Here is a 26,305-nt window from a genome sequence, read left to right on the forward strand (position 1 = left end):
CTTAAAAAGATTAGTGGATGGATGGATAAATTCATTAATTAATTCATTAAAGTATTTATTGAGTGTGTGCTATATACTAACATTTTAGGAACTGGAGATAGAAAATAAATAAAAAAGACAAACTTCTTGTCATTATGGGTTTTACGTTCTTATGAGGATCTTGAAGCTACGTTCCTCATCTAGAAGGAAGGGGTATCACTGAAGCAGTGGCACTGGAAATTAGGAAAGGGAAAAAATGATGGAGAATCAATTGGGGGCAGTTTTTAAAGATCCTCAATCCAGCTAGGAAGGAAAATAACCAAGGGCCAGATCTGTGTTTCAAGCCAAACCAATGTACATTTTTTTTTTTTTAAGGAATGAGAAGGGAAGAAGTGTAACTTTATAAATTTATAACTTATAAATTTCTCTACTTTCTGTTTTGATTTAGTTTTTCTGTAGTTTTCTCATGAAGCTCAACTTAAATTACTGAACTAAGGAGGTGAGTGTTTGGAGGCCACAGTCTCAGAACCAAAGATACCCTCTTATGCCAGGAGTGAGGAGACAACCACCTTAGCCCCTCCACACAGATAGGTAAAAGCTGTGAAGCGAGAAGATTTGGGACACTTAAGGCCTGCACTCCTTTCCCACACAGAATGATCTCTTCAAGGTCATTTACAAGGTGTGAAATCCTTCTCAGGGAGGGCTGAAGTCAGAGAATGAAAGGACATGTTACATTCTCATCTTTTCTTCTTTGTGCAGGTTTAGTCACTTAGGGCTGTCTGACTCTTTGTGACCCCATGGACTGAGGCCCCCATGGACTGTCCATGGGATTTCCCAGGCAAGAATACTGGAATGGGTTGCCATTGCCTTCTCCAGGGGATCTTACCGACCCAGGGATTGAACCAGGGTCTCCTGCACTGCAAGCAGTCCCCTACATTGCAGGTGGATTTTTTACCGACTAAGTCATCAGTGCAGTTTTTTCTTTATGTGAGCTCAGCTGGGCCATGAGACACACTGAAGTCAGGAGACCTAGATTAAACTCACGTATCTTCACTCATCTATTGTGAGGTCTTGGGAGATTACATCACTTATTAGAGTCTCATTTGTAAATTGGGTTATTATTATCTCATTAATTTTCCTTCCCAGATTGTTGAAAGCCTTAATAAGATAATACATGGGAAGATGATTTCTAAACAGTAAAAAGACTATCAATGCAAATGATGATTATATTCTTATTTTATTAATTGAATTACATGGTTATTTATAGCATCATGCTTCTGTTGACATACAGTGTAACATAGAGGGTAAAAAAGGAGCTCTGGAAATAATTAAATTAGTTAAATTTCAATTCTGCCAGTTCTTACCTGGGTGGCTGACTGAGCAACTTAACCTCTCTGTGTGTCAGTTTCTTAATTTATAAAATGAGAATAATGAGAAAACATGCCTTATAGGGAGGATTCATTGTATCAATAATTGGAAGCCACTTAGAACTCCGCAGGGAGTTTAGCCCTGGCTCACCATAGTTATAGCTTATATTTCTTATTTAAACAGATATTCTTTAAAACATTGATAATTTCTTTACTTGGGCAATAAGGATACTAACTTTAATCTGTGTCATGAAGAAGAATTAAGTCTTTCTTATTTTGAGAGATGACTAAAACCAGACAAACATATCACATGTAGTAATTGTTAAACTGTTGAATAAGGCACCATAAAGGAAATCACAAATTATTAGAAAGAAATCATTTGTGCTGCTGTAACCAGCCTATTTTAACTGACAATCTGGCAGTGAAAAGGAAATCGAAGTACAGCCATTGTGTGGGACAGCATTCATGGAGAAAAGGTCTTCTTCTACCTGTCAGGCATGCAATTTCGGAGGCTGGTGAGCTCATATTCCCCAAGCTTTGAGTCAGGAGCCTGATCTCAGATCAGGATGATATATCAGCAGAGCTAGACTCCTTTGTGTTTCCGATAGACAAGGACATTGACAATATTCCACTAATGAAAATTTTATTTGCCACTACAATGTCAAAGTTAATCATTCATTTCAAGTGGATTTCCAGCCTTTGTTAAATACATTATGTCCACGAGTGAATGATGATATGTTTGAATCACAAGGTATGTTTTCATGTTTTGGCAAGTCTGGATTTTATAGCAGGGCCTTGCTTTAAATGGATATTTTAATGATGGCATGCTCATTCTAGTACTTTACATTATTATCTCATCTTCTTTGAGCCTGCAGCAGCCCAGTTAGGTAAGGAACTGCTTGTGTCATTATCATTGATGGATTTTGCAGATGTGATTTGGAGATTGAATAGCTTGTGCAGTAGCATACAGCAAGTAGGTGATTAAGACAGGAGCCAGATAAGATCATGATGGCTTGGACTATAAGCTTGTGAAGGCAGGGAGAATAGAGAGATGTATAGAGTTGGTAACTGAAACAGGCCTTGGATGCAATGTGTGCCCAGTTCAAGCTTTCAAGTGAATGAATGCAGTGGTCCTAATAGTTTGATTTAGGAGTTGAAAGACTTGGCCTATGAATAAGGGAAAGACTATTCAACATTCTGTTTTTTTTTTCCCTTTAAAATACAGAGATGATTTTAAAATATAGAGATGATTAAGACTATGTTTTGTTTGTTTGAAGGTAGGTCAGAAATATAAATATAATTATCCTTTCAATGTGTATCTGGCAACTTTCTCCAAGTAATTCAGCTGCTTCCAACTATGATGTTTTCAGAACTGTAAATGGAAATTCTTAAGTTGTTTTTAAAAAGCATAAAAGTCAAGGTATTGTTATCCCTGAGATATTGCCCTTCAGAATGACCTGATTGTTTTAATTAAATCATCAGTGGGTTGATTTAATTTCCTCCTGACTACCCACCCCCCCAAATGCAAATATATCAGAAATGTCTTATTAACCATGAAGGAAAACTTATGAGACTTAGTGGCCCAGGTAGGAAAGTAATAAATTTTTGAATATAAAAAAGATTAACTAGGGTATTGCTTCTGATCTTAAGAGCCTTGTACATAGGTCCTATGTAACTTCTCAAATTTTCCTATATTAACTTCTTCTCATTGGAGAAGTGAAGAAAATGATGCTGATGATAACTGAAAGTGCTCAATAGCTAAAATGTACCCTGACAATAGCTGCAGTAGTACAAGGGAAAAAGTAGTCTTTGTTGTTTAATTGAATCAAAAACACCACATTCTTTTAGTAAAGATCTAAAGACATGGAGTGTCACTTTCAGGAAGGTAGCATTTATTGTTTTCATTTTGTTCTATAAATGCCTAACAATGCTGTCAAGACAGGGAAAACTTCAAACAGCAAGTGTTATCTGCTTTTTCTTCTCTTCTCTCATCACCCTCTTCTATCGTGTGCTGCTACACTGGTTACCTTCTGCATCGAAACATCTTTGTCATAAACCCACAGGAAAAAAAAAATCAAAACACTCAAAGATTAGAGAAAGGCCCTTTCCAGGCCTTTTTTGGTGGGCATAAGACTGCAGGTCTGGTGAAGTGTATTAATTTTTGAGAGTCTGAGTTTATTTCTCTCTTCTAGGATTTTGTGTTATTGAAAAATGTATCTCTGTATATCTATATCTATATACCTTTTGAACTCTGACACCTGAAGAACTTGTTAAAAACTTAAAATTCCTGGGCTCTACTCATAGATATTCACATTCTGAGAAACCATCAGGAATCTACATTTAAAAAAAGCATCTCAGAAGAATATCATGCTTTCTCTTAAAAAAATAAACACTGTCATCATCTCTTTTACTCATTTGGCATTTTCCACTTTTCAGAATGCTTGCACATACATATTCAGTTCTGGGAGGTAGATGGGACTGATTGTCCCCATTTTGAGGATAAGAAAAAGACTCAGAGTTTAGCGGTGATTTCTTCAAGGCCTCACTATATACTCCTCTCTTGCCCATTTATCTAGATTCCTCACCTTAGCTGACCTTTTTCTTTTTGAGTGTTGAACTGCAAGAGGCAAGGAGCCCCCAGAGCCAGCCAGTGCTATTTGTGCCTGCCTTCCTCAAGAAGGAGACAAATCTTGTGGCAGCCAAGGAAGGAAAATACATAATTTTATCTGTGAAATGTGAATATTTCTCTAATTGACAGTGTTACCAACTGATTTTCAGTAATTTCCCTTACCACATTCAGATGTACTTTTGAAAATGTATTTGGCTGGCTTCACTTTTGGAGAAGAGGGCTGTGTGTGTGTGTGTGTGTGTGTGTGTGTATCTCCCCTGTCTGTTATATATTGTCAGAATCCCAAGTTCACTCCCTTTATGCAGGCACCCTGAACTGCTGCAGGGGATGTGTGCTCCCCATTGACAGTTGGGATTCCCCCTTCTCATGGCGCCTTGCCTATTTAATCTTCCTCCAGATGTCTGCCCTGTAAACCCATCTGCCTTTGCTATACCCAGCGGCAGCATGAAAGGTCCGGGCCCCCCAGATGCAGTGGGGCTGTTTAACAGTGCTTGCACTAAACAACCTCATAGGCCTCGGTTCTCATTCTGCTAGGAATCTGGAGGATTCCTGGACCCTCTACAGGGCTTACATCCATTCTCAGTAGTTTCCTTGACATTCATGTCCCTTGCCTACTATTAGGGTATTTCCAGCATACACCTGTTTCTGCTTGGAAATCACCCATTAAATCTTTTGGCACTACCCTGGTGGCTTATGGGAATGTCTGTAAAGGGGAGGGACTAAGCATATTTGAAGACTGGTTGAAGAATGATACTTAGTATCACAACAGCCACTTCCACACCTTAGCATGGCTACTCCTTTATGTTTCCAAAATTTTTCAGGCTGCATTTTAGCTTAGGTGACATTTTCTCCTCTGCTGAGTTTTCAGTAGTGTCCAGCGGTCACCACAAGCACTCCTGGAGACCTGATTGCCCTCCAGAGCTGGCTATTGACTGCCCTTGCCCACAGTCACTCTCTCCACCTGCATCCTCCCTTCTGTGCAGAGTGCTCACCTGGTCCCTCATTTTAGAGATTGAGTCTGTTTTGCAGCTTTCCGGAGGATCGAACCCAGAAATCTGGGTTCCTGGAATGTGGAAACACTTTTTCCTTTTCCAAAATGAGCTGAAGGTGGGCCCAAGGGGCCATCATTACTTTCTCTAGTGTCCTCTACCTTCCTTTCAAAACAGAATTCTTCGTGCTGCAGCTTATTGGAGAGACTTCAGACCGCTTTCTCTCAATTCCCCCACCCCAACCTCTCTTTGTGCATCGGGGTCCTCTAACCGGTCGGTGTTGTTTTCTCTCGGGGGAGGGATGGGACTGAGCCGATCCGAGCTGCAGTTGTTTCGCTCTGCCTCTGAGAATTTCTCATCCAAACCTCAATCACGTAGGATTGCGTAGAGAGGAGAAAAGGGGAGAGACAGAAGACGGAGAAGGGGGAGAGGGGTGACGGGAGGGAGGGGGAAGAGTCTGGGAGCCGAGGGCGCGAGGGAGGGGAGGAGGCTCCGAGCGCGCTGCGCTTCCCTGCGCTCCGGGAGCCTGGCCCCACCTGGGCGCTCCCGAGCTCGCGGCGGGTGGGCGAGCAGTGCCAGAGGTGCTTTGGCGGCCTCCCGCCCTTCGTCCCACCCTCCGTCTCGGTGGCGGTCGTCCCTGCCTGGAGTTTCCTGCGGAGCTAGCGCTCCAGCCGAGCGAACCGGCTAGGCGGCGGCGGCGCCCAGGAGCCGGTGCGGCTCGGCGTGCCCGGAGCCTCAGCCCCCAAATGGGACTCCGCCCGGAGCGCCCCCTCTGGGGCCCAGGGAGGCGGCGGCGGGGGGCACCCCGCTAGCCGGCGGCTCTGAGCGGCCACCCGCGCAGCGAGTTGGGCGAGTAGACGGCAAACCGCACCTGCTTCCTGGCCCCGGCCCCAGAGTCTGCGTCCGGCCCCCAGGGCCCCGGTGGTGCGCTCGGCCGCCTCCCGACGCCCCCAAGCCCGGCGGCCCAGGGGCCCCGCTTTCGCCTCGGGCGCCAGACCATGGTGGGCAGCTCCGAAGCGGAGCCGCAGCCTCCTGGAGCCGAAGTCACCCGCAGCCAGCCCCCGCCCCACCCGAGCCGCCGCGCGGGTGTTCGCAGCGCGCTGGTCACTTCCTTCCTCGGCCGGGATGGGCCGCGCGGGACGGAGTGATCGGCCTCGCGTCCGGCGGATAATCCCCATCTGATCTGCTGCCTGTGAGCTGTCGACTGCCGAGCCGCGCGAGCTGGGGGGCCGGGGCAGCGCGGCGATGACCTGATCCGGAGCCCGCCAGGGCGCCCCCTCCTTCTCTCGCTGTCTCGGAGCCTGTGCGGAGAGCGGCTCGGTGCGGCGGCCCCGGGCGGACCATGGCGGGGAGCTCCAGTTAAAGGCGTGTGGGCGCCGAGCTGGAGAGGACACCTTCGGCATCGCTGCCTTTTGAGGGGGCTTATTTAAACTACTGAGTCATTCCAGATTTAGGATTCCCTAAATAATCACCAACTGTGCCCGTCTTGTGCCAGAAAAAAAGCGGAAAGAGAAAGAGCGCCCGCTCTTTGGGACCCCGCGTCTCCGCGGCGCTCGCCTCTCGCGGGTTTCTCCCGGAGGGTGCCTGGCCCTGGAGGATCTCCCTCCCTCCCTCCTCCTTTCCTTCCCTCCCCTTCCCTCTTGCCCTCCTCCTCCCTCGCCTCCCGCTCTCTTTGCAGCTCTGCTGGCGGGGAGTCGCGCTCGCCGCAGCTGGAAACATCTGCCCCGCCAGGCGCCCCTACCCCGACTCCAGCTAACCGCTCCCACTTCGCGCCTCTCGGAATCCCAGAACTCGGGCGGCGGGCCCCCGGAGAACCGCAGCCGGGGCGATGCATTCGGTAGACCTCACCCAGCCGGGACGGACCTCCTAATCTCCAGAACTGCGGGCCGCAGGGAGTTAAATTGCTGCCTTCCTCTCCTCTCTTGCGGTTGGTGGCTTGTTTTCTAAAGGAACGTTTTATTCACTTTTTAGCATTTTCTACCGGGGGCACGCTACCCGCCGCGGTCCAGACTCTTGCTTTGTAAACGGGTTTTCTATGTATGTGTGTGTAGAAACACTTTGGACACCTTGCAACGCTTGCGCCTCTCCGACAGGGGCACGGCTTGTTGTTTTGGACATCATTCTTCCCTTTCCACTTGGTACTCCGAACGCAGTGTGACCAAAGTCCCCACTGCCCCCCCTGGACGCGGATCGCCTGGGGGTGCAAGTTTGAGATGCAAGAGTCTAGTTAACAGGAAGGCCTGGGACCGCCCCGCCCCCGCCGCCAGAGGTTGGGGAAGTTTACATCTGGATTTTCACACATTTTGTCGCCACTGCCCAGACTCTTGACTAACCTTGTGGGCGCCGGGTTTTTGGTACTGCAGCCTTCTCAAATATTAGCACTGCCTCCTCGCGCCTGCCCTGTCCCTCCAGGCCGCCGAGGTCCTGCCCTCGCCCCGGCGGAGCGTGATCCCGAGGGCGCAGTGGAGCCCGGGGCCTGGGGCCCGCGCTGAGCAGCTATGGCTGCAGCGATAGCCAGCTCCTTGATCCGGCAGAAGCGACAGGCGAGGGAGTCCAACAGCGACCGGGTGTCGGCCTCCAAGCGCCGTTCCAGCCCCAGCAAAGACGGGCGCTCCCTGTGCGAGAGGCACGTCCTCGGGGTATTCAGCAAAGTGCGCTTCTGCAGCGGCCGCAAGAGGCCAGTGAGGAGGAGACCAGGTCAGTAGAAGCCCTGACGGTGGGCTCCCTAGTGGCTAACACCCCCCTCCCCTTCGGCAAAGCATCTAGGGGCATTCATGGAAGAGAACCAGGATCCCCCTCTTCCATTCTGGCCCTCGTTCTCCCACAATTTTCAGTTAGATTTTCAGTCACTCCCTGTTAGCTAATAGCTTCTTGTCCCATATTCAGGAAAACACTTTATACCTCGATGAAACCACGGTTTGATTGGGATGAGAGTTACATGTTTACATGCTCTTTGTCCCATAGAGCCTGTAGAGTCCTTGAGGGCAGTGGCCACCTCATTCTCCATCTCTATTTCTCATACATCCCTTCATCTGTCCATCCATCCATCCAGTGTTTAATCTACCTCCTGAGAACCTAAATGTAAATAAACCTTCCTTCCTATATCTCTCATAACACAGTGCAATCTTAACACATAATAGACAGTAGGCACAAGATGAACTTAAATTTATTGTCTTTTTCTAACTCTTTCTTTGGCAGCACATGATGTGGAATCTTCCTTATGTTTCTGATCGATTTCTCACTTCCTCGTTTTCACCCATGCCCTTTCACTTCTTTTCACCCAGACCTCCTTTTCTTATTCTCTTCCAGCTGCTTCTCTCCTTGTTCCAAATGGCTCTGCTCATTAACTTTTCTGTCTTGTTACTCCCATCTTTGCACACTCACACTTTTGGGACATTCACGGAACAACATAGTATCTGCAGTTTGGTCTCAGTGAGTGTAAAGGAAACTTTAGACTTATCAGAGATCTTAGCCTGGCCTTTCTGAAGCTGATTCTTTTCTTTGGCTTTAAACTCAAATGGTTAGTCTTTGCTGTATCTCTGTTTACAAAGGGAAATTGAATACCTCAAAATTTCAGAGTGATTATCCCCAATTTAAGCCAGGCTATCTTGAGAGAAAGAAAGCAGAATTTCCAAGGTCTAGTGCCTCCCTGGGTGTGGCCCACAGGGTCATTTGCAATCTGCAGATGATTAACCCTTGCTGTGGACAACTGAAAGCAAATACAGTCTAGAAGGAAAGCTTGCTTGGTGACCAGTTGACTAGTTTAGGTTCTCATCTTTGCAGTTCTGATTGTGATGTTCTCCTGGGTTTCAGGAATGAAGCATATGGGCTGGGGTCATTGGGTAAAGAACACGCTTGAAAAGTCTGGACAAGTGGGGCTCAGAATTAGTTTAGAAATTTGTGATTAAGACTTGTAAAGAAGCTGTTCCATCTCATTTTTCTGTTGAGTTTTCATGACATTATTCATTCCATAGTGGGCTCTTTTTCTTACCCGTGATGTTGATGAAATAGTAAATTTCAGGAGTAAACAAAAATAATTATGATCTTAAGGCAGAAGCTACTAAAATCTGTCATTTTATATCCAGTTTGTATGGCCTGTGTATTGTATAAAGGGAAGATATGTGCAAAAAACTAGAGTTATCGCTGTATAGTAAATAACTCATATTAGGGGAAAATGAAATTCTTCATATTGTCATGCAAGGATCATTTGGGGGCCATCTTCTCTCGGGGCTTATGTGGTCTACAAAGAACTTCAAGGCTCTTAATTCCGTGTGACTTTGCTATCTTAGTCTCTGAACTATGTTCTTGTACTCTAGTTTTTGTGAATAGATTCTAGTCAGCCTTCTTACTAACGAACAAGGGTAATCTAAATGTTAGGTGGATTGTTTTTGTGAATGGATAGTATAAACTCACCTGATCTTTGTTGAAGTTGACTTGGAGACCAGTGATTTGCATGGCTTAATTTTACCTAAGGAAACTGCTTCCTGTGGCCTTTTCCTTGGCATCTGATTAGAAAATAGAGACTTTGAGGAAATTGCTGAGTTTATTGTTTTTTCATTGTTCATTTACTCTTTTCCTCTTTCTCATCTACTTAGTGTACATTTTGGCAAAGAGGATCATGACTGGTGGATTCTTTTAGCTTAAGTGTCACAGTAATAATCTGACAAAGAGATGACAGGACCTATTAAGAGTTGCTGAGTGCAAGGGCAACATGCCTGTATCTGTCCACTGTGGAGCTGAGTTTGTTATGAAGCGTAGCTTAGAAGAATGGGAGCATAGGGTGCAACAAAACTTTTGGGGAAGATGATAGTATCTGTTACCATTACTAACAAAGCCAAATAACTAATCTTTTGATTTGCTGTCAGTGACCATGATTCACATAGCTTGAGAGGAGCCTATTTATAGAGAGACAGCACCTTCCACATCTCAGTTCTCCAGAGAGAATTCTTTAGCTGGATTGGGAGGAAGTTGGTAAACATCAAAAGGAAAAAACTATTTGAGCAAATCTATTTTATAAGCTCTTTGATGTTATGTTCACTTAATATTTGATTTATCCTTTAAACTCACTAAATGGCTTTTTCAGCCATTTCCTGTGAAATACAAACTGAGTCACAAATGGTAAAGTGGTGAAATGGAATAACTCATCCTGATAATTTCCACTCTGAATTTCTGTCACTGAGACACAAGTTTCATGGGCCAGACTTGCCAGGGGAGAGAGCCTGAGACAGGGAACTAAGTCAGATATTGGATGGGAAAGGCCGCAGTTGTCTTTCTGATTTCAGGGCTAACACACCGAGAGTCTCTTAATCCTTGTATTAGCTCACCTAGTTCCAGTACATATGATGTTGAAACCTCATAAATGCAGAGGGAATACTGAAATCACATAGTAAAGGTCTCAGATTTTAAAATCATGATATTGCGTTGTGAAAACATGAGAATTGGCAGGGCCATTTCTCCCATCACAGAGTTCCAGGGCCACAGGGTGCCTCAGATGCACTGTGAACGCCATCCCTGGAGCACACGTGGCGGCTTACCCTGGGACTGTGTAGCAAAATGCTGCCTTAGGTAAGAAACCCTTGAACCAGAACACGTTGGTGGTTTATACAAGATTGCACAGCTTAGATTGTGGTAAGATTGGGGCTAGAACTCGATCCAGTTGACTTTTCTTGCCTGTGTATTTTACAACACAACACAAAAAAAGTAGTGTCCTCTGTCAAAGACTGTGAATAATTTTATAGATTGTTTATTTTTACCATTAAGGATTGTGATTCTTATTTTGTAATTAGAACAGTAATGTGGTCTTATAGAGGAGATAACTGGCAGAAGGAGACATAAGCTAAGTCAAGCAATCGGGGTTCTAAAATGACCATCCTACAGCACTGTGCATATAGAAGTAAATCCCACAGTGAAGACATACAGATAGGGCAGGAACAGTCAGTCCCATAGCCCTGTGTGCACTGTGGGTCTTTGGAAGTGAAATGTTGGAGACCTTGAACACTGGCACGTTGGCTTAGGTCACTGAACCATAGAAAAGCCTTTAGAACGTAAGAAAAGAACATTCTTACAGTCCTTACATTACTTGTTATTTATATGTGAAATACCTGTATGAGCTGCTCGAATATTTGCTTAAATGTTGATACCATTTAATTTGCCATGTGAATTACATGGCTTACTCAATTCCGGCATTTGTTTTACTCTTGAATAGAAACGCCTGAAGAAATGGTTAATTCTAGAATTATTTATGTTTTCCACTCAGGAGTTGCTGCGTGTAATAGATAGCATTCCCCATCAGGAAGGGATAAGTGTTTATAGAATCTTCAAATGTTGGAGTGGCCAGAAATCTTGGAGGTCATTAGTATCACTCTTTGAGTTTTCAAAGGAAAGTCTAAAGCACAGAGTTACTAGATAAGCTTAAATCTGTATTTTAATCAGTGTTTTTATTATTTTTCTATAGTTTAATTCTTTCACTTAAACTGGGGCATTAACAAAAAATCAGTAATCAATAAAATTCCTCACCTGAAAAACATTAGATAGCTTTCATAGCTTAAGCTTTGGATTTTATATTACTTTTGTTTTAAAGAATGATGTAGTATGTTTATAATGACTGGATAAAATAAATCAAAGAAGTGATTATAATTTTACTAAATTTTGTTGATTTTCATTTGTCTTATTTTTCTCAGTTCTTGTTTCTACTTGTTTCTGAGTCGTTGTTTCTGATATAAAAATTATGGTTACTCAAAATATTTTAGTATTTTTCCAACTTGTTTTGGTGGATGTATACTATTTACTAGCATACTCATTCAGTATTTTACTATCAAACATATCCTTTGACATTGATGAAGGAAATATCACAAAATAAAAACTTCAAGAAGAAAACTGACAAAAAAGGGGGAAATGCTTAATCATGTGACTTAAAGAATATAAATTACATTTTTATAAATTGAAATCATTCTGGTCAATGTACGGATCAAGAATACATTCACATGACCAGTGAAACTTTACATTTATAGCAAGTAGTTTTATTATATTTTCTCCTATAAAAGTATGACTCATGTCCGAACTACAAAATCAGCCTAATTAAATGATATTTGGCTTGATGCTTGTTTGAAAAAAAAAACAAGGTTTCCGTTTTAGAAACCCACCCTAGGGTTTAAAATGATGTTTTGTGTATGTGTGTGTTTTAATCTTTTCTCTACAGCAGTGCATTCTCATCAACATTATGTTTCCATTGTAAGAACATTTTAAAATAGTTGCTACTGTGATCTCTTGATTTCTTTCATCCCACAGAGATCTCATCAAGCCATAACTCAGGATTAAGTCTTTAAAGTTTTAATGAAGTTGATATTGAACAGAGTTAGAAAAACAATTTGCAGGAAATGAGGCTGTCTGTATTTGAGGAAGCAATAGGAATATTTTGGAAGATGTTTAGAAACTAAAGCTTTGTCTCTTACAAGTGCAGTTTAAGGAAAGTATTGGACTTACTAGTGAAAAACTACATAGCTTTTATTCTTGTTGAGAGCATATTTTTTGCATAGATATTACTGTGTTGATTTAGTTTGGGAAATTTGTAAATAGCGATTACTTTTTTTCTCATCTCTTTTTTTGAGTACTTTGTCATAATGTGTATTCACTATGACCTCCGTCTGAATTATTATAGATTTTGTGAGAACTCTCATAAATAGCCTGATTAGACATAGAGACAAAGTTAACATACGACATTTTGAATTCTATCTGATGGCCTACTATCAAGCTACATGACTTGACTTGTTATCCAGAGAGAAATGAAGCACATCTAAAGGGCTCTGATTCCAAGGTCACTTTCTAAGCATCTGTGAGAGGGAGGAGCCTTAGAATGCAAAATATCTATAAGTTAACCGTATATAATGATACCTTCCTTGACGAAACAACTCCAGGATTTACAGAATTTCTTCACAACTTCTGCCCCTTTAATTCTTCATAGCAATCTACTGGCATGATACCGTCTTTGAAATGAAACTAAGCCTCAAAGTAGTAGACAGACTTGTTCAGGTTCCTGGAGTCAGGGAGTGGCTAAACTGCTCCAGGACCACCAGCCTCCACCTTGCAGATCCTCTGTCTTTATCTCCCACCACCTTGAGCTAAGAGGCAGAATCTGAAGAATTCAGCGAGATTCAAAGCTGGGACACTCCAGTTGGGGGGAATCAGATAGAGTTCAAGGAAATATGGAGTGTCATTTTGCTTTGCTCTGGGTATACCTAGAGCCCCCGGGAGCATCTCTTGTGAGGAGGAGGAGTAAAGCCGGGAGGCTGGTGAAGGTCTCCAGGTACTGAAGAAGCAGTTCTGTGGCTACGTTGTCATGGCAGTTCCCAGGCTCCTGGCTGGGATGTTCCTCTCTGCTTGTGGGAGCCTTGGAGATGTCAAAGGCTGCCACCTGGGGCACCTAAGGACTCACTGGGAGACTCAGGTCCAGAGGGGAAGACTCTTCACTGTAAACATAAACCATTGCTTCAGATGTTTTCAAATGCAAAGAGGTTAATAACAAATGCAGGAGAGCCCTGTAGGATTTAGTGTTTAAAATTTTTTTTTAATAATTTTTTTATTTTTTTTCAGTGAGCGTTGACTGTGTAGCAGAGTGATTAAGTACATGGATGTTGGTGTGGGATCGGAATCCAAATTCTGGAAATACTATTTGTGAGAACATTAGGCAAATTTCTTAACATTTTTGAGCCTCAGTGTGCTGATTTGTAAAATGAAAGTACTATGTCTAGCATTTGGCTAGGAAAGATCTCTCTGAGGAAGAATCATTTAAGCTGAGTTCTGAAGGTTGAGGCAGGCAGAGAAGGGTGGAAGATATTCAGGGCAGAAGAGAACAGCTTGCATGAGACTGAGGTGAGGAGGTATTCGGTGCTTTAGAAGAAGTGTCGCTGGAGTGATGGGAGCAAGTGGTCCGGGTGACATTGGAAAGCTTGGCAGGGCAGCGTTGTGCCGGGCCTTGGAAGCTTGCAGAGAGATTTTAATCTAGAATCCAAAGAGAGTCAGAAGTAGGGGGTGATATAATGTGGCCTGTGTATTTAAATGGACACTCTGGCTTTGGAGAGAAGAGTGGATTATAGGGGAGCGAGAGGGGAAGTTAAAGAATCATAAGGAGGCCAGGGAAGCAGCTGGGGACAGCAGTTCTCAAAGTGAGGTACACAGGCTCTGGAAGCTCCTTGGGGACCTTTTAGTGGGTCCACAAGGTTAAAACTGGGTTTATAATGATATTTCCTAATACTAATTATTCATCTTTTTAAACTCATTGTCTTAAGTGTCCAGTGTGATTTTCCCAAGGTTATATGATATATCCACTATCATCTGAAAAGGCTATTAAATTTTTTTTTTAAACTATGTATCTGTGTAAGGCCAGGTTATCTTTATATGCTTAAGCCACAACATTTGCAAGGGATTAAATGAGGAAGCAGATTTGAGAATCCAGCTGATTTCTGTTAAGGCAGACATAACAGAAATTTGAAAGCATATAAACTACTTTTCACTCATTTTTGTTTTGGTAAACAGTTATGTTTCATTAAAACACCTGTTTGTTTAATATATGATGGGCTTGTTTTTAATGAATATTTGAAACATTTTGTCATAATTTCTAAACACAGTAAATATTGAAAGATATAGGCCACGTAAACAAAAGCTCTTTGAGATACTCAATAATTTTTAGGAGTGTAAAAGGATTCCTGAAACCAGAAAGTTGGAGAATGACCAGTCGAAGGTATAGATAATGTTGACACAAAACATTATGGCAGTGGTCATGGATATGAAAATAATAGATGGAGGTAGAATGAGCTGAGCCTGATAATAGATATAAGTCAAAAGCATGTAAGATGTCTGGATGATTGATTTTTGGCTAAACAATTCAGTAGGGAGTGGTGCTAAGATGCAGGAAAACTAGGGGAGAAGCAGGGTTGGTATGTGTCAGATGCATATCCTTCCCAAATTACAAAGCACTGTGGAATGCTAAGGTGGAAAGTTAGGTGATGGTATCTTTTATTGTTTAGTAGTTTTACAATATAGTGAAGATCCTGAATACCCTCTCTGTGTAAGGCTATCTACTTTATTCTTGAACTCTTTAGGGAACTTACCTTCCTCCATTGATCTATAGCTGCTACCTTGTAAGAGTAATCCTGTAAGGAAATATGTTTTAGGCAGAGAAAAACACTCAGTTGTGTCCAACTCTTTGTGACCCAATCAACTGTAGCCCCCCAGGCTCCTCTGTCCATGGAATTTTCCAGGCAAGAAATACTGGAGTGGGTTGCCATTTCCTACTCCAGGGGATCTTCCCGACCAAGGGAGTGAACCAGAGAAGAATATTAAGAAAAGTCAGAAACCTAAATAGTTTTTTTCTTAGTCCTTTAAAATTGAAATGGAGTATTGCATGTTAAAGACACTTGACATAGTTCAGTCCTGAATGTATTCTGAATGTGACTTTTATACATGTGGAACCTAGGTGAACTTTATTCATGAGCCTGGGTTAGATTCAGTGGTCTTTGCATAACCAAGTGACTGTGACAAGATAAACTTTGTAAAGTTCTCCTTATTCGTCCAACTGTTGTTAGTCATTTGATTAGTGCTTATTGTGGTGCTTAGACACCCCCAGGCTCCCTGCTTCTAATCATACTCTGTTAATGCCTCTCCACTGGAGTTTGTATACAGTCTTTTCTTAATGACTTTTCAGAGGTCATTAGAGAAACTCTAAGGTCTAAGACCAAATCTAGTTTCCTGGAAGAGAATGACATGGGACGAATAGAATCTGTAGTCAGATCACAAAACGCTAGAGCTTAGAGATTATACAGGCCAGCGATTCTCAGCTTAGCTGCAGAATCAAGTCACCTGTGAGCTTTTATAATGTGATAATGCCACACAACCAGAAAATCTGATTTCTTGTATCTGCTCTGGGTTCCAGACATTAGTCATCAGTTTTGCTTGTTTGTTTCTTACCTCCTAGAAGATTCTAACGTGCAGCCAAGGCTGAGTACCACCAACCTGTTCAAGTCCCATCACTTCATACCTTGTGACCCTGAAACAAAAACTAATTATTTTATTCATTAGTGTTTCCCTGGTGGCTCACTGGTAAAGAATTTGCTTGCCAATGCAGGAGATGCAGGAAAGGCTAGTTCGATCCCCAGATCAGGAAGATCCCTTGGAGAAGGAAAACCCACTCTAGTATTCTCACCTGGGAAATCTGACAGACAGAGGAGCCTGGCAGGCTGCAGTCCATGGGGTCACAAGGGAAAGACATAACTTAGCGACTACACAACAATAAAGAACCTTTAGAATACATTTATGCTGTCTAGAAACTGCACACAAATTTTAATTACAATGATGTTGTTGTGTTTGCTGCTGCTGCTGCTGCTAAGTTGCTTCAGTCGTGTCCAACTCTGTGCGACCCCGTAGACGGCAGCCTACCAGGCTCCTCCTTCCATGTGATTTTCCAGGCAAGAGTACTGGAGTGGGGTGCCATTGTCTTCTCCGGTTGTTGTGTTTAATGGCTTCCAAAGCCTGAGCCGCATTATGTGTACCTGTGCCTCATCTTCCGCACCAGCATGTGAGTTCCCGAGGACAGGACCTGGGCCCTGTTCACCAAATTCTCAGCACTAGCATCTTGCCTGCGCTACTGCAATTCTTTGATCGCTGTTAAATAGATGAGGACTCATGGAACCTTACCTTATGGCAAGCCTCAGAGCAAGAGGGATACTGAAGTGAGTATCTCGTTTTCACCCTAGGACGGTGGGATATAGCAAGCCTGGGGCTTCTCAAATCCCCAAGACTAGTAAGAAGTAGAGTCTGCGCTTGAAGTCGGGTTTGTTTTTTCTAGTTGCCTTTCCTTTCTACTCTGCTAGCACTGGAAATGAGCCTCAGTGTCTTTCTTTGAAAAACGATGGTACCATATTAAAGGATATTTAAGGGCTTTTTTAGTTTGACAAGTCATTAAATAGCTCCTCTCCTCCCAGGAGGAACACTCATGACCAGGACATGAAATACTCATCTGATCTGCTCTGTGCTTCCTACATACATAGGAAATATAAAAAAACCATTTTCCTAGTGTGCTGTTTAGAACATTCCTAACTATATCCCATGGTTTAATTACCTAAAATGTGCTACTAAACATCTCTTTACCTAAAATATCAGTCTTAATTTCTTTTGACTCCAGTTTAGGCCTTACAAAATTAGGAATTAAATCCAGTATACCACAGTGTTTCAGACATTTTTAAAACCTAAGGTAAAAAGGGGGATTAAAACAAAGTGTGAATGAGATTCAGGAAAGAAAATCTGTGAGCTTCTATAAATTATTATAGAAAGAAAAAAACAAAAATTTCTAGAAGATTTTTTTCTATATTGTTACTGGTGACTTGAATGTTTTAAATTTTGGGAATTCAGAAGATGACCCAGATCACCTTTACAGTGCCCCAGAATCAGATAATATTCCTCAATAATTAAGAATGGGGCCAAAATTTAAATAAGTACCTGAAGTAGGGATCCATAATCAAATTGTCTGGGTAGAAGAAATGTCAGATTTTTAAAAAATATATTTATTTTTAAGTTTTTATTTTATGTATTTTTGGCTGCATTGAGTCTTTGTTGCTGCATGTGGGTTTTCTCTAGTGGCAGTGAGTGAGGGCTGGGCTCTAGCTGGGGTGTGTGGGGCTTCTGATTGCCATGGCTTCTCTTGTGGAGCACAGGCTCTAGCGGTGCATACTCAGTAGTTATGGTGCATGGGGTTGCCCTGGGGCATGTGGAATCTTCCCAGGCCAGGAACCAAACCTGTGTCCCCAGCATTGTGAGGTGGATTCTTAATTACTGGACTACCGGGGAAGCGCCAGATTCTGTGTTTAGATGCGTGGCTCTAGCTGAGCTGTCCCGTTATCCATACCATGTGTAATCTTATGTTGGGGAGAAGACTTTGAGATAGGAGAGCCACCCAAAATCACCTAAAGAGGATAGAAAAGAAAAGAATGGTCAGTGTTTGTAATTAATTTAAAAAATGATGAAAACAGTAATTAAAAAATGATGAAAAGACTGATGTGTCAAACTTCAAGGAAACCGAAGTTTCTCATGATGGAGAGAGTTAAAGTTGTGCTATTGTCCTGCTTTATTAATTCAGGGAGGACTGCAGTGGATTTTTGCAACCAGAATGTAACCATCAAGTGAAGCATAAGTGGCAAATGAGTTGATGGTTCAGAAGCTCAGAATTCTAGAAAGGAAGGCATGTTGGTAGAAGCCTTGGTTTCCTCTGTAGCCTTCTTGTGGGATATTGCTATGAAAGATTGGAAATTGACTTTCCTTTCAGAATGGTGGAGAGGGTTCCTCCTTGCCTCCTTACTGACCCTGTTTTCCCCTGATAGGCACCAGGGCTCTTCTCTGTAACTTTTGCTCAGGAAAGTAGCTGGTAGCATCTTGAAGCTCTGGTATCCTGAGAGGTCTGCTTACTCCTCTCTCTCCACCTACAGGTTGTGAGAAAAGGCACTAAGGGGGAAAAGCACTTTGAATTCATGTGTTTCTGAGTGCTTCCACGTAATTCATATTTTGGGGTTTTACTGGGTTGCATTTCCAGCTTACTACATGGCTTCTTCAGTCTGGATTCCACTCATGGTTCTACTGGGCTTCTCAGATGGCGCTAGTGGTAAAGATCCCACCTGCGAATGCAGGAGACATCGAAGGCTTGGGTTTGATCCCTGGGTGGGGAAGATCCCCTGGAGGAGGGAATGGCAACCCAGTCCAGTATTCTTGCCTAGAGACTCCCATGGACAGAGGAGCCTGGTGGGTTCGAAGAGTCAAACATGACTGAAGTGACTTCACGCATGCATGTTTCTGCTAATGGGACCACCATCTTGGTTGGGAACCTGAAGATGGGAGATCCTTGGCTCCTGTTACTTTTACCTAAAGCACAGCATGGTTCCGCCTGTTCTCTTTATCATGCTAAGCAAACATTAAGTCTGAAGCTTTTGTCTCATGCAATTACATGTCTGCACTTGAGGATGGGTAACTGTGACATCAGCCTTGGGAGATCCAAGTACTGGGGTATATGACTCAAAGTGTTATTAAGTTTGCATTAGAAAACGTCAGCACTCATTACAATCACCCACCTTATGGGGGAGGGACGTGAGCCTCTGAAGAGGTAAATTAGGTCATATAACTACAAAAGGCAGAGCAAGCATAGAAGCTAAAGTCTATAAACAAGCCTATGTCTTACTGCTACACCATAGCTATAGCAATGGGACATTGCCTGCTGCTGGTAGCAAGACTATCTACCTGTTCTTTGCTTTGAGCAATTTAAATGTTGGTGGTTGTTTTTACATGTCTATAGTCAAGTTATCTTAGCAGACACCTATTGAGTGGCTGTGCTTGGGAATGGAATACGGCAATAATGAGGAAGTACCTGTTCTTTGTCTGTAGGGCAATCTGTAATTAAGATTTGTTAACTCTGGCCAGATTTGTATTACTGTGTTCCAAGTTGTAGGTTTGCTGTGTTCTTCTGGACAGTGTCTCCTGTAATGTCTAAATTTCAAGAAAAATAACAATAATTATATAATTTTAAAAAATTAGGTAAAATCTTTTAAAAATGCATATGTGCTCAAGACCTGGCTCAGAGCATGTTGTTTGATTATATATATTATCAACATGAATATCTGCATAATCAAGATTCTTTCTCTACCTGTCTTCTCACAGTTCTCTAGCCAACTCCAGCCTTGTTGGCATAACGGAACGTTTACAGCATCTGTCCATTTCGGTTCCATAGTTTGTAGTGGTTTTTCCCATCACGGATGCTATTAACTTCTACACTAACCTTTCCTTTACTTCAACACAGCCCTTCGTTTCCCAGAGCTGCTGCAGTTCTGCCTATTCTTCCAGGCCCAGCCCAACTCCCATCTTTTCTGCCAGATCTTCTCAAACCCTTCCAAGTAGAATGATTCACTACCTGCCCCAGGCTTCACTTGGTGTATAGTCATCTGCAGTTCAGTTTGTCTTGTCTTTTACTGTGGGAAGTACCTGTCCCTGTGATTGGAGCGTGAGTTCCTATAGGAAAAGAATAAGATCATGTCAATGCTATTTCCATAGTAAGTGGTCAGAAATAATTCATCCAAATGAAATGAATTCTGTTGGTGACTGGTGGGTTCATGACACCAGGACTAGTCAAATTTCAAGGGACTTTCTACACAAACAAGAAAATACTGAACAGGAAAAGGAATTAGTATTTTTGGCTAATATTAATTTCATTTTGTTTGATATTGCAGTACAATAATATCATTAATCTATGGGCAATTGGTGTTTAACTATTAAATAAATACTTAGCACTTATGCTTTTCCTTCCTCCCCAACCCAACTCCCAGTTGCCATCCTTATTTCACTCGGTATATATTTTTCCTCTTTCCTCTTTCTCAGCAGAGTAGCTACTTATAAAGGGGGAGTTTCTATGGAAATGGTAAAGGAGAGAGGACTTTGTATTAATTTATCCCTTTGCTCCAGAAATGGAGGGGAAGTGGGTGGCATTGCCAATTTGGAAAAAGGCCCATTTCTATTTTGACTGGCTTTGGTATCTTCACATTGGGTTAATGAGAAATTTGCCATTGATTTCAAATTCAGTCATGCCTGGTCCTTACATTTACAGTTGAGACCAACAAGTCATTTTAGTGTTAAATACTCTGGAGGGAACATAGTCACTCTGGTTTCACTTTTGCTGGTGAAGCTGTAAGTAATGGAGGAGTACAGTATTGATTTGGTCTAATGAAAAAGCTGCTTTCTGTCAACTCTTTATTACCTCACTGGCTTTTCTTCTTTCCTCTTCTCTCACCCTTAAAGCTATTGATAGCAGCGTTAAGTAAGTCTTCTGTGTATGCTGCAGTCCTCTGTATTTATTCTTTTGCTTGGTTTGAAACCCTGCCTTTTTCTTAAGAAGATATAAATAAAAGAGGCCTTTGAGTCAGTCTAAGGTAACAGTATCATAAAAACGGCATTGGACTTTTTGACCTTGAGGAAGTTTTTTTCCCTTCTCTTCAGCTTAGTTTTCTCATTTTCAGAATAAAGGGATTGTATCAGATGGTTTCTGAGATCCCTTTCAGCTTTATCATTCTCGATGTGTATTTCTGGTATTAAGGCTTACAGGGGAGGGGTTGTTGGATTCCAAGATATTTGGATGTCAGATATAAGTAAATAGTTTAATGATATGTTGGACATGAAACTCTAGAAGATTTATTAAGGGAATAGCAAAGAATACATATACTTTTGTTTAATTGCTCTCCTCTGTAGTATTTATTTGTACTTATATCCACTAGTTTAATTGAACAAATATTGACTGTATTTCTAAATTTTCTTTGTATTATTTTAGTTTTTAGCATTTTATTGGGCATTGAAAATAGACTATTGCGTTGGTTTGGACTTTAGCACTGAAGAGATTTTAATAAGAACTAGGTTTTATCCTAATATAGATGACATTTAGTTATTTACTAGCCTCAAAGAGAAGTTAACAATAAAAAAAGAATGGACAGGAAAAGGAACTATGTGACATGGAGTGAAAGTTGACTGATCTTTGAATAAGCTAATGTGAAACATCATATTTCATGACGGTTTTAGATTAAACAATGGAAAAGTGCCATTGAAATGGGAATGGTAGTAGAGAGAAAAGTCATGCCTTAATTATCAAGTTTTTAGATTTCTCAGACTTTAAGACATACCTTTTTGATACGTTTCTACCAAGACTTCATCAATTAAGGAAGAAACCAATGTTTATGGAATATCAAATATGACATACTTTTAGCAGTCATTATTTGTATTATGGACAGTTGGTGCACATTAGTGATAAAAATGTAAGATTTCAAAGAGTATAATTAAAATATTGCCTAAAATGAGATTTTATCATTTCTGTGAGTTTCATTTATGTATGTCACCCATCTCATCTGTTCTCATAGGTATTGTTGGCATTTGACTTTTTTTCTCTTCTTTAGTTTTTCCAATTCTTTATCTAAGCAGTATGGTTACACTATACATAGGGGAAATTCAGTTTCACCTTTTGAACCAATAAGCTTGGCCTGTTCCTTGAATTTGAAGTGTATAACACAAGGTCACATTTAAGATTTATAGTATATAAAATTGCATGACATATAGTAGATGTGTTGGTAAACTTGATTACCTGCCTCTGGATAAGCTCCTATTGAGTGTTGCTTGGAGTCAAACATCACTATCCAGGTTTGGTCTGATAAACCTAGAGTAAAATGCACTCAGTCTAGATTAGAATTTCTGTGAGGTCTCTAAGAGATCACTTTATCTCTCTGCACAGTAATATTTGGTTACCTGTTCTTGCAACTGCTGTTTTTCAGGCTCTTTGAGAAAAGGGCTTTATAATTTCATAGTAAAGATTTTATTATTTTTTAATGTTAACAAAATTCTTTGGATTTTCATAAGTGGATTTTGTCTGCATTCTGAATTAAGTCTCAAGTTGGTTTAGACCTCATCTGAATTGATTCAGGAACTTTCATGGGTAGCTATCCCAGCAAGGAAGCTATATGCTCAAAGGTCTTTTTGTGTCTAGTTTTAAGCGTTCTGAGCATATCTTGTTCACAATTTTAATGTTTCAGTTCATACACCAATGCAGTGAAGGGATATACATTTTACCAGTCCCAATACAATGCTTCTTTTGTGTCTCCTTGCTGCTGCTGCTGCTGTCACTTCAGTCATGTCTGACTCTGTGCGACCCCATAGACGGCAGCCCACCAGGCTCTTCCATCCCTGGGAGGAGGGACGTCCAGGCAAGAACACTGGAGTGGGTTGCCATTTCCTTCTCCAATGCATGAAAGTGAAAAGTGAAAGTGAAGCTGCTCAGTTGTGTCCGACGCAGTGACCCTAGGGACTGCAGCCTACCAGGCTCCTCCGTCCATGGGATTTTCCAGGCAAGAGTACTGGAGTGGGTTGCCATTGCCTTCTCCGTTGTCTCCTTATGCTCATGCAAGCCACATTCATCATTCACACCTATTTCCCAAGTAAATTCCTCCATCTTCTCCTTCTATGCATTCATTTCTGCTGTAGATACATTAGTCATAATACACAGTTTCTTAAAATTGATTTTTATAGTTTTTTCCTTCTGCTGAACTTTGAACCTGTGGACAGTGAGTCCATAAAACCAGGATTATTGTAGTGAATATTTCTGTTAGCTGAATGATGTCCTTAATAGAGGTATTTCTATTTTGCTGTTGTTGTCTGTTTGTTTTCTCCTTTCTCTGCTGTATTTTCTTCTTGGATGAACTCATCTTTATTGACTTCACCTGTCTCCTCTATATTTCTGAGGTTAATACCTGAGCTCCTCATCCAAATTTGCAACTACATGCTATTGACTTTCACATGGTTCTACTGCTAACACAAATGTAACCTTCTTTATTTTGAATTTGATTATTGTGGTCCTCCAAATCTCAGTCTGCTTTGTATTATGAATTTCCCATCTCAGTGAATGACACTGTTTATGATAACTAGTATGCACTTAGCAAATATTGGTAGTTTCCTGATGTCAACCTTCTTGTCTGCCAAGTTGGAAACCACTCTTATCTTTGACTCATCTCTCTTTACTGTCATATCCAATTACCAACTTCATTGATTTGATCTCTACAAAGCTTTTTTTAAAAAAAGAAACAAAATTTATTATCAAGCACTAACTGAGGACTTTCTAGGAAATATTACATAAGGGATAGTAAGATGGATCAGGTACTAACATCAGGTAAGCTGATAATCTTTGTTCAATATTATCGTTTATCCATCTCTTTTGTCACTGCCATAATTTAGGGGCTTTTTGTTATAACCTGAAGTTCCAGTGCATTTTGAAAGCTGGATCTTGTACTTAATACACTTTTAAGAGAATACCTATCTATTAACCTGGATGTTGTAAAGTCTGAGTTTCCCTTTTCTTGCATCCTTAATTAGCCTTTGCATACAATTTTTAAAAGACATCGTTAATATCATGTTACTTCCCCATAAAAACCTTTTCATAGTTTCCCAATTGTTTATAAAAGCACCTTTAAATGATCTAAACATTACCATGATTTCTTGAGACCTTATTCATCAGGTCTTTATGAATAAGGTCTTTATCTCCCTCTTAGTACATTTATCCACATCCCTACTTTGAGTGTGACATCTAAGCCAGTCCAAGGAAGACTGGAAAGATTTCAATAGGAGTTAATGTGGGTGATAAAAACAAGGAATAGAAATGGGAGGCTGCTTGGCTGCCTGTCCCAGCAGTTATTGATACTCGGAAGTACATAGCACTAAAGACTCTTTCCTGTCCTTCCATTTTGATATATTCCACCCAATCTGCAATCTCAGCAGTCAATTTGAATGTATTCTGTGGAAGGAATATGCATAGATATTTGTGAAGTGAAGTGAAGGCGCTCAGTCGTGTCCGACTCTTTGCGACTCCATGGACTGTCGCCTGCCAGGCTTCTCAGGTGACAGTCCATGGAGTTTTTCAGGCAAGAGTACTGGAGTGGGTTGCCGTTGCCTTCTCTAGGGAATCTTCCCGACCCAGGGATTGAACCTGGGTCTCCTGCATTGCAGGCAGATGCTTTACCATCTGAGCCACAGGGAAGCTGTTTTTCATAAACTAAGGGAATCAAGTCAATGATTATGAATCAGCCTATGAGAGCTCTTTCTTTATATACCTATGTTATCATAGCAACCATCTTCGTTTATATTAAATAGTTGAAATTCAAACAAAAACCTTAGAATATGATATTTAAATATAGGTAGTTCTTTTTATTGCCCACGTATTCTGGATGATGATTGCAATCAGACATAAAATATTTATTTCATCATTTATTCCTTAGGTTGAATTTTCTGCCATCATGTAGCTAATTGTAAGTTGTATCTGACCCCTGGGTTTTAACCTGTCATAGAAATAATGTATTTTGAAAGGTGGAGCTTATACTTAATACACTTTTAGGAGAATACATATTCCTTAATATTTTGTATCAAGTGAAGATTTAACATTGATTTTATTTAGAATTGAAATAAAATAGAATTGATCTAACCTTCTGCTTATTGCTTCTTTTCACTTTATGAAATCAGTTAATACTAGGTACTAGGAATGCTCCGTTGTGTTTTAAAATCTAGAATTAAGAGAGGAAGTGCTCAGGCTGAAGGGATAGCATTAAAATTAATGTTAGTGGTTCTTAACTTTCCCTTTGAGAAAATGGTGAGTCCAGATAGTCCTAGATTTCAGGGAAATACTGTGGACTAGACATTATTAAATTAAGTTTTTTCACATTTGTTAGCCATTCAATCCTGTTTCATATTATAAGATTACCTTGTTTTATTTTTTTCTTGATTGGCTTTCTTTCATTGTAATTTTTTTGACTTCTTTTTTCAATAATTGGGTACCACAGACATCAGTATCAGGAGATAAATGAAAAAAAATTGACACTGCTTTATATTTCCTAAGATATGGGTAAAAGTTTTTCTTCTCTTTTGTATGTTTAATTTTTTTAAACAATGAATTTCAAAAACATTTTCCAAACCAGACTACTTATTTGTAGTGTTTCACAGTCTGGCAACACATAGCAAGTTGCTTTCAAAAAGACAAAATATAGGAAAAATGTAAATAAGGTAATGATGGTTTTGATTAAAAAACAAATGCTATTATTTAAAAAATTTTTGCTTTTACCTCTATATTCCCTTTATTTCAAAGTCATTCCATTTATCACTGTATTGAAATTATGTATTTTTAAGTCATATATTTCCCTTAATAGACTGATTTTTTTTAGTATGTGATTTCTAATTGTAGCCACACAAAATCTAGCACAATATCTGGCATAACATTATATTTCACTAGACAAACACCAAACAAACAAAACATCTAACATGTCAGTTTCTATAACTTCATATATTGTAAGTGAAGTGCAATATAAATCCTGATGCCCTCCAATATAACAGTTCCTTTTCTATAGTTGAAATTCCATGACACTGATTTCGATTGTTTTTGTCTATGCTTATTTTCATAAACACTTGTATTTTATGTGCTTTCAATTACCTAAAATAATTGAGTAGCTACAATCAAACTTTAAAGTCATTACATTTTTGTTTTGTTACTTACTGAAAATAAGGATCCTAATTTATTTGAAAGCATGAAGTAAGACATAAGAAAGAGACACAGATGTCTAGAACAGTCTTTTGGACTCTGTGGGAGAGGGCGAGGAGGAGATGATTTGGGAGAATGGCATTGAAACATGTATAATATCCTATGTGAAATGAATCACCAGTCCAGGTTCGACGCATGATACAGGATGCTCGGGGCTGGTGCACTGGGATGATACAGAGGGATGGTATAGGGAGGGAGGTGGGAG

The 26,305-nt window shown here is 40.9% G+C and overlaps 1 protein-coding gene across 2 annotated transcripts in view; it reads left to right on the forward strand.

The window, feature by feature from the left end:
- FGF12 (fibroblast growth factor 12) overlaps window positions 1–26,305 on the forward strand; it is a 613,055-nt gene that overhangs the window by 317,797 nt on the left and 268,953 nt on the right. The window contains exon 1 of one of the 2 annotated variants that reach the window (XM_005675114.3): window positions 6,616–7,661. The exons of the other annotated variant lie outside the window; for it this stretch is intronic. Coding sequence (XP_005675171.1) covers window positions 7,463–7,661 — 199 coding nt within the window. The 5' untranslated portion in view covers window positions 6,616–7,462. Of the gene's footprint in view, window positions 1–6,615; window positions 7,662–26,305 lie in introns of those variants that run through there. 2 annotated transcript variants of the gene reach the window in all.

This window comes from Capra hircus, chromosome 1, assembly GCF_001704415.2.
Source record: "Capra hircus breed San Clemente chromosome 1, ASM170441v1, whole genome shotgun sequence".
Lineage (NCBI taxonomy): Eukaryota > Metazoa > Chordata > Mammalia > Artiodactyla > Bovidae > Capra > Capra hircus.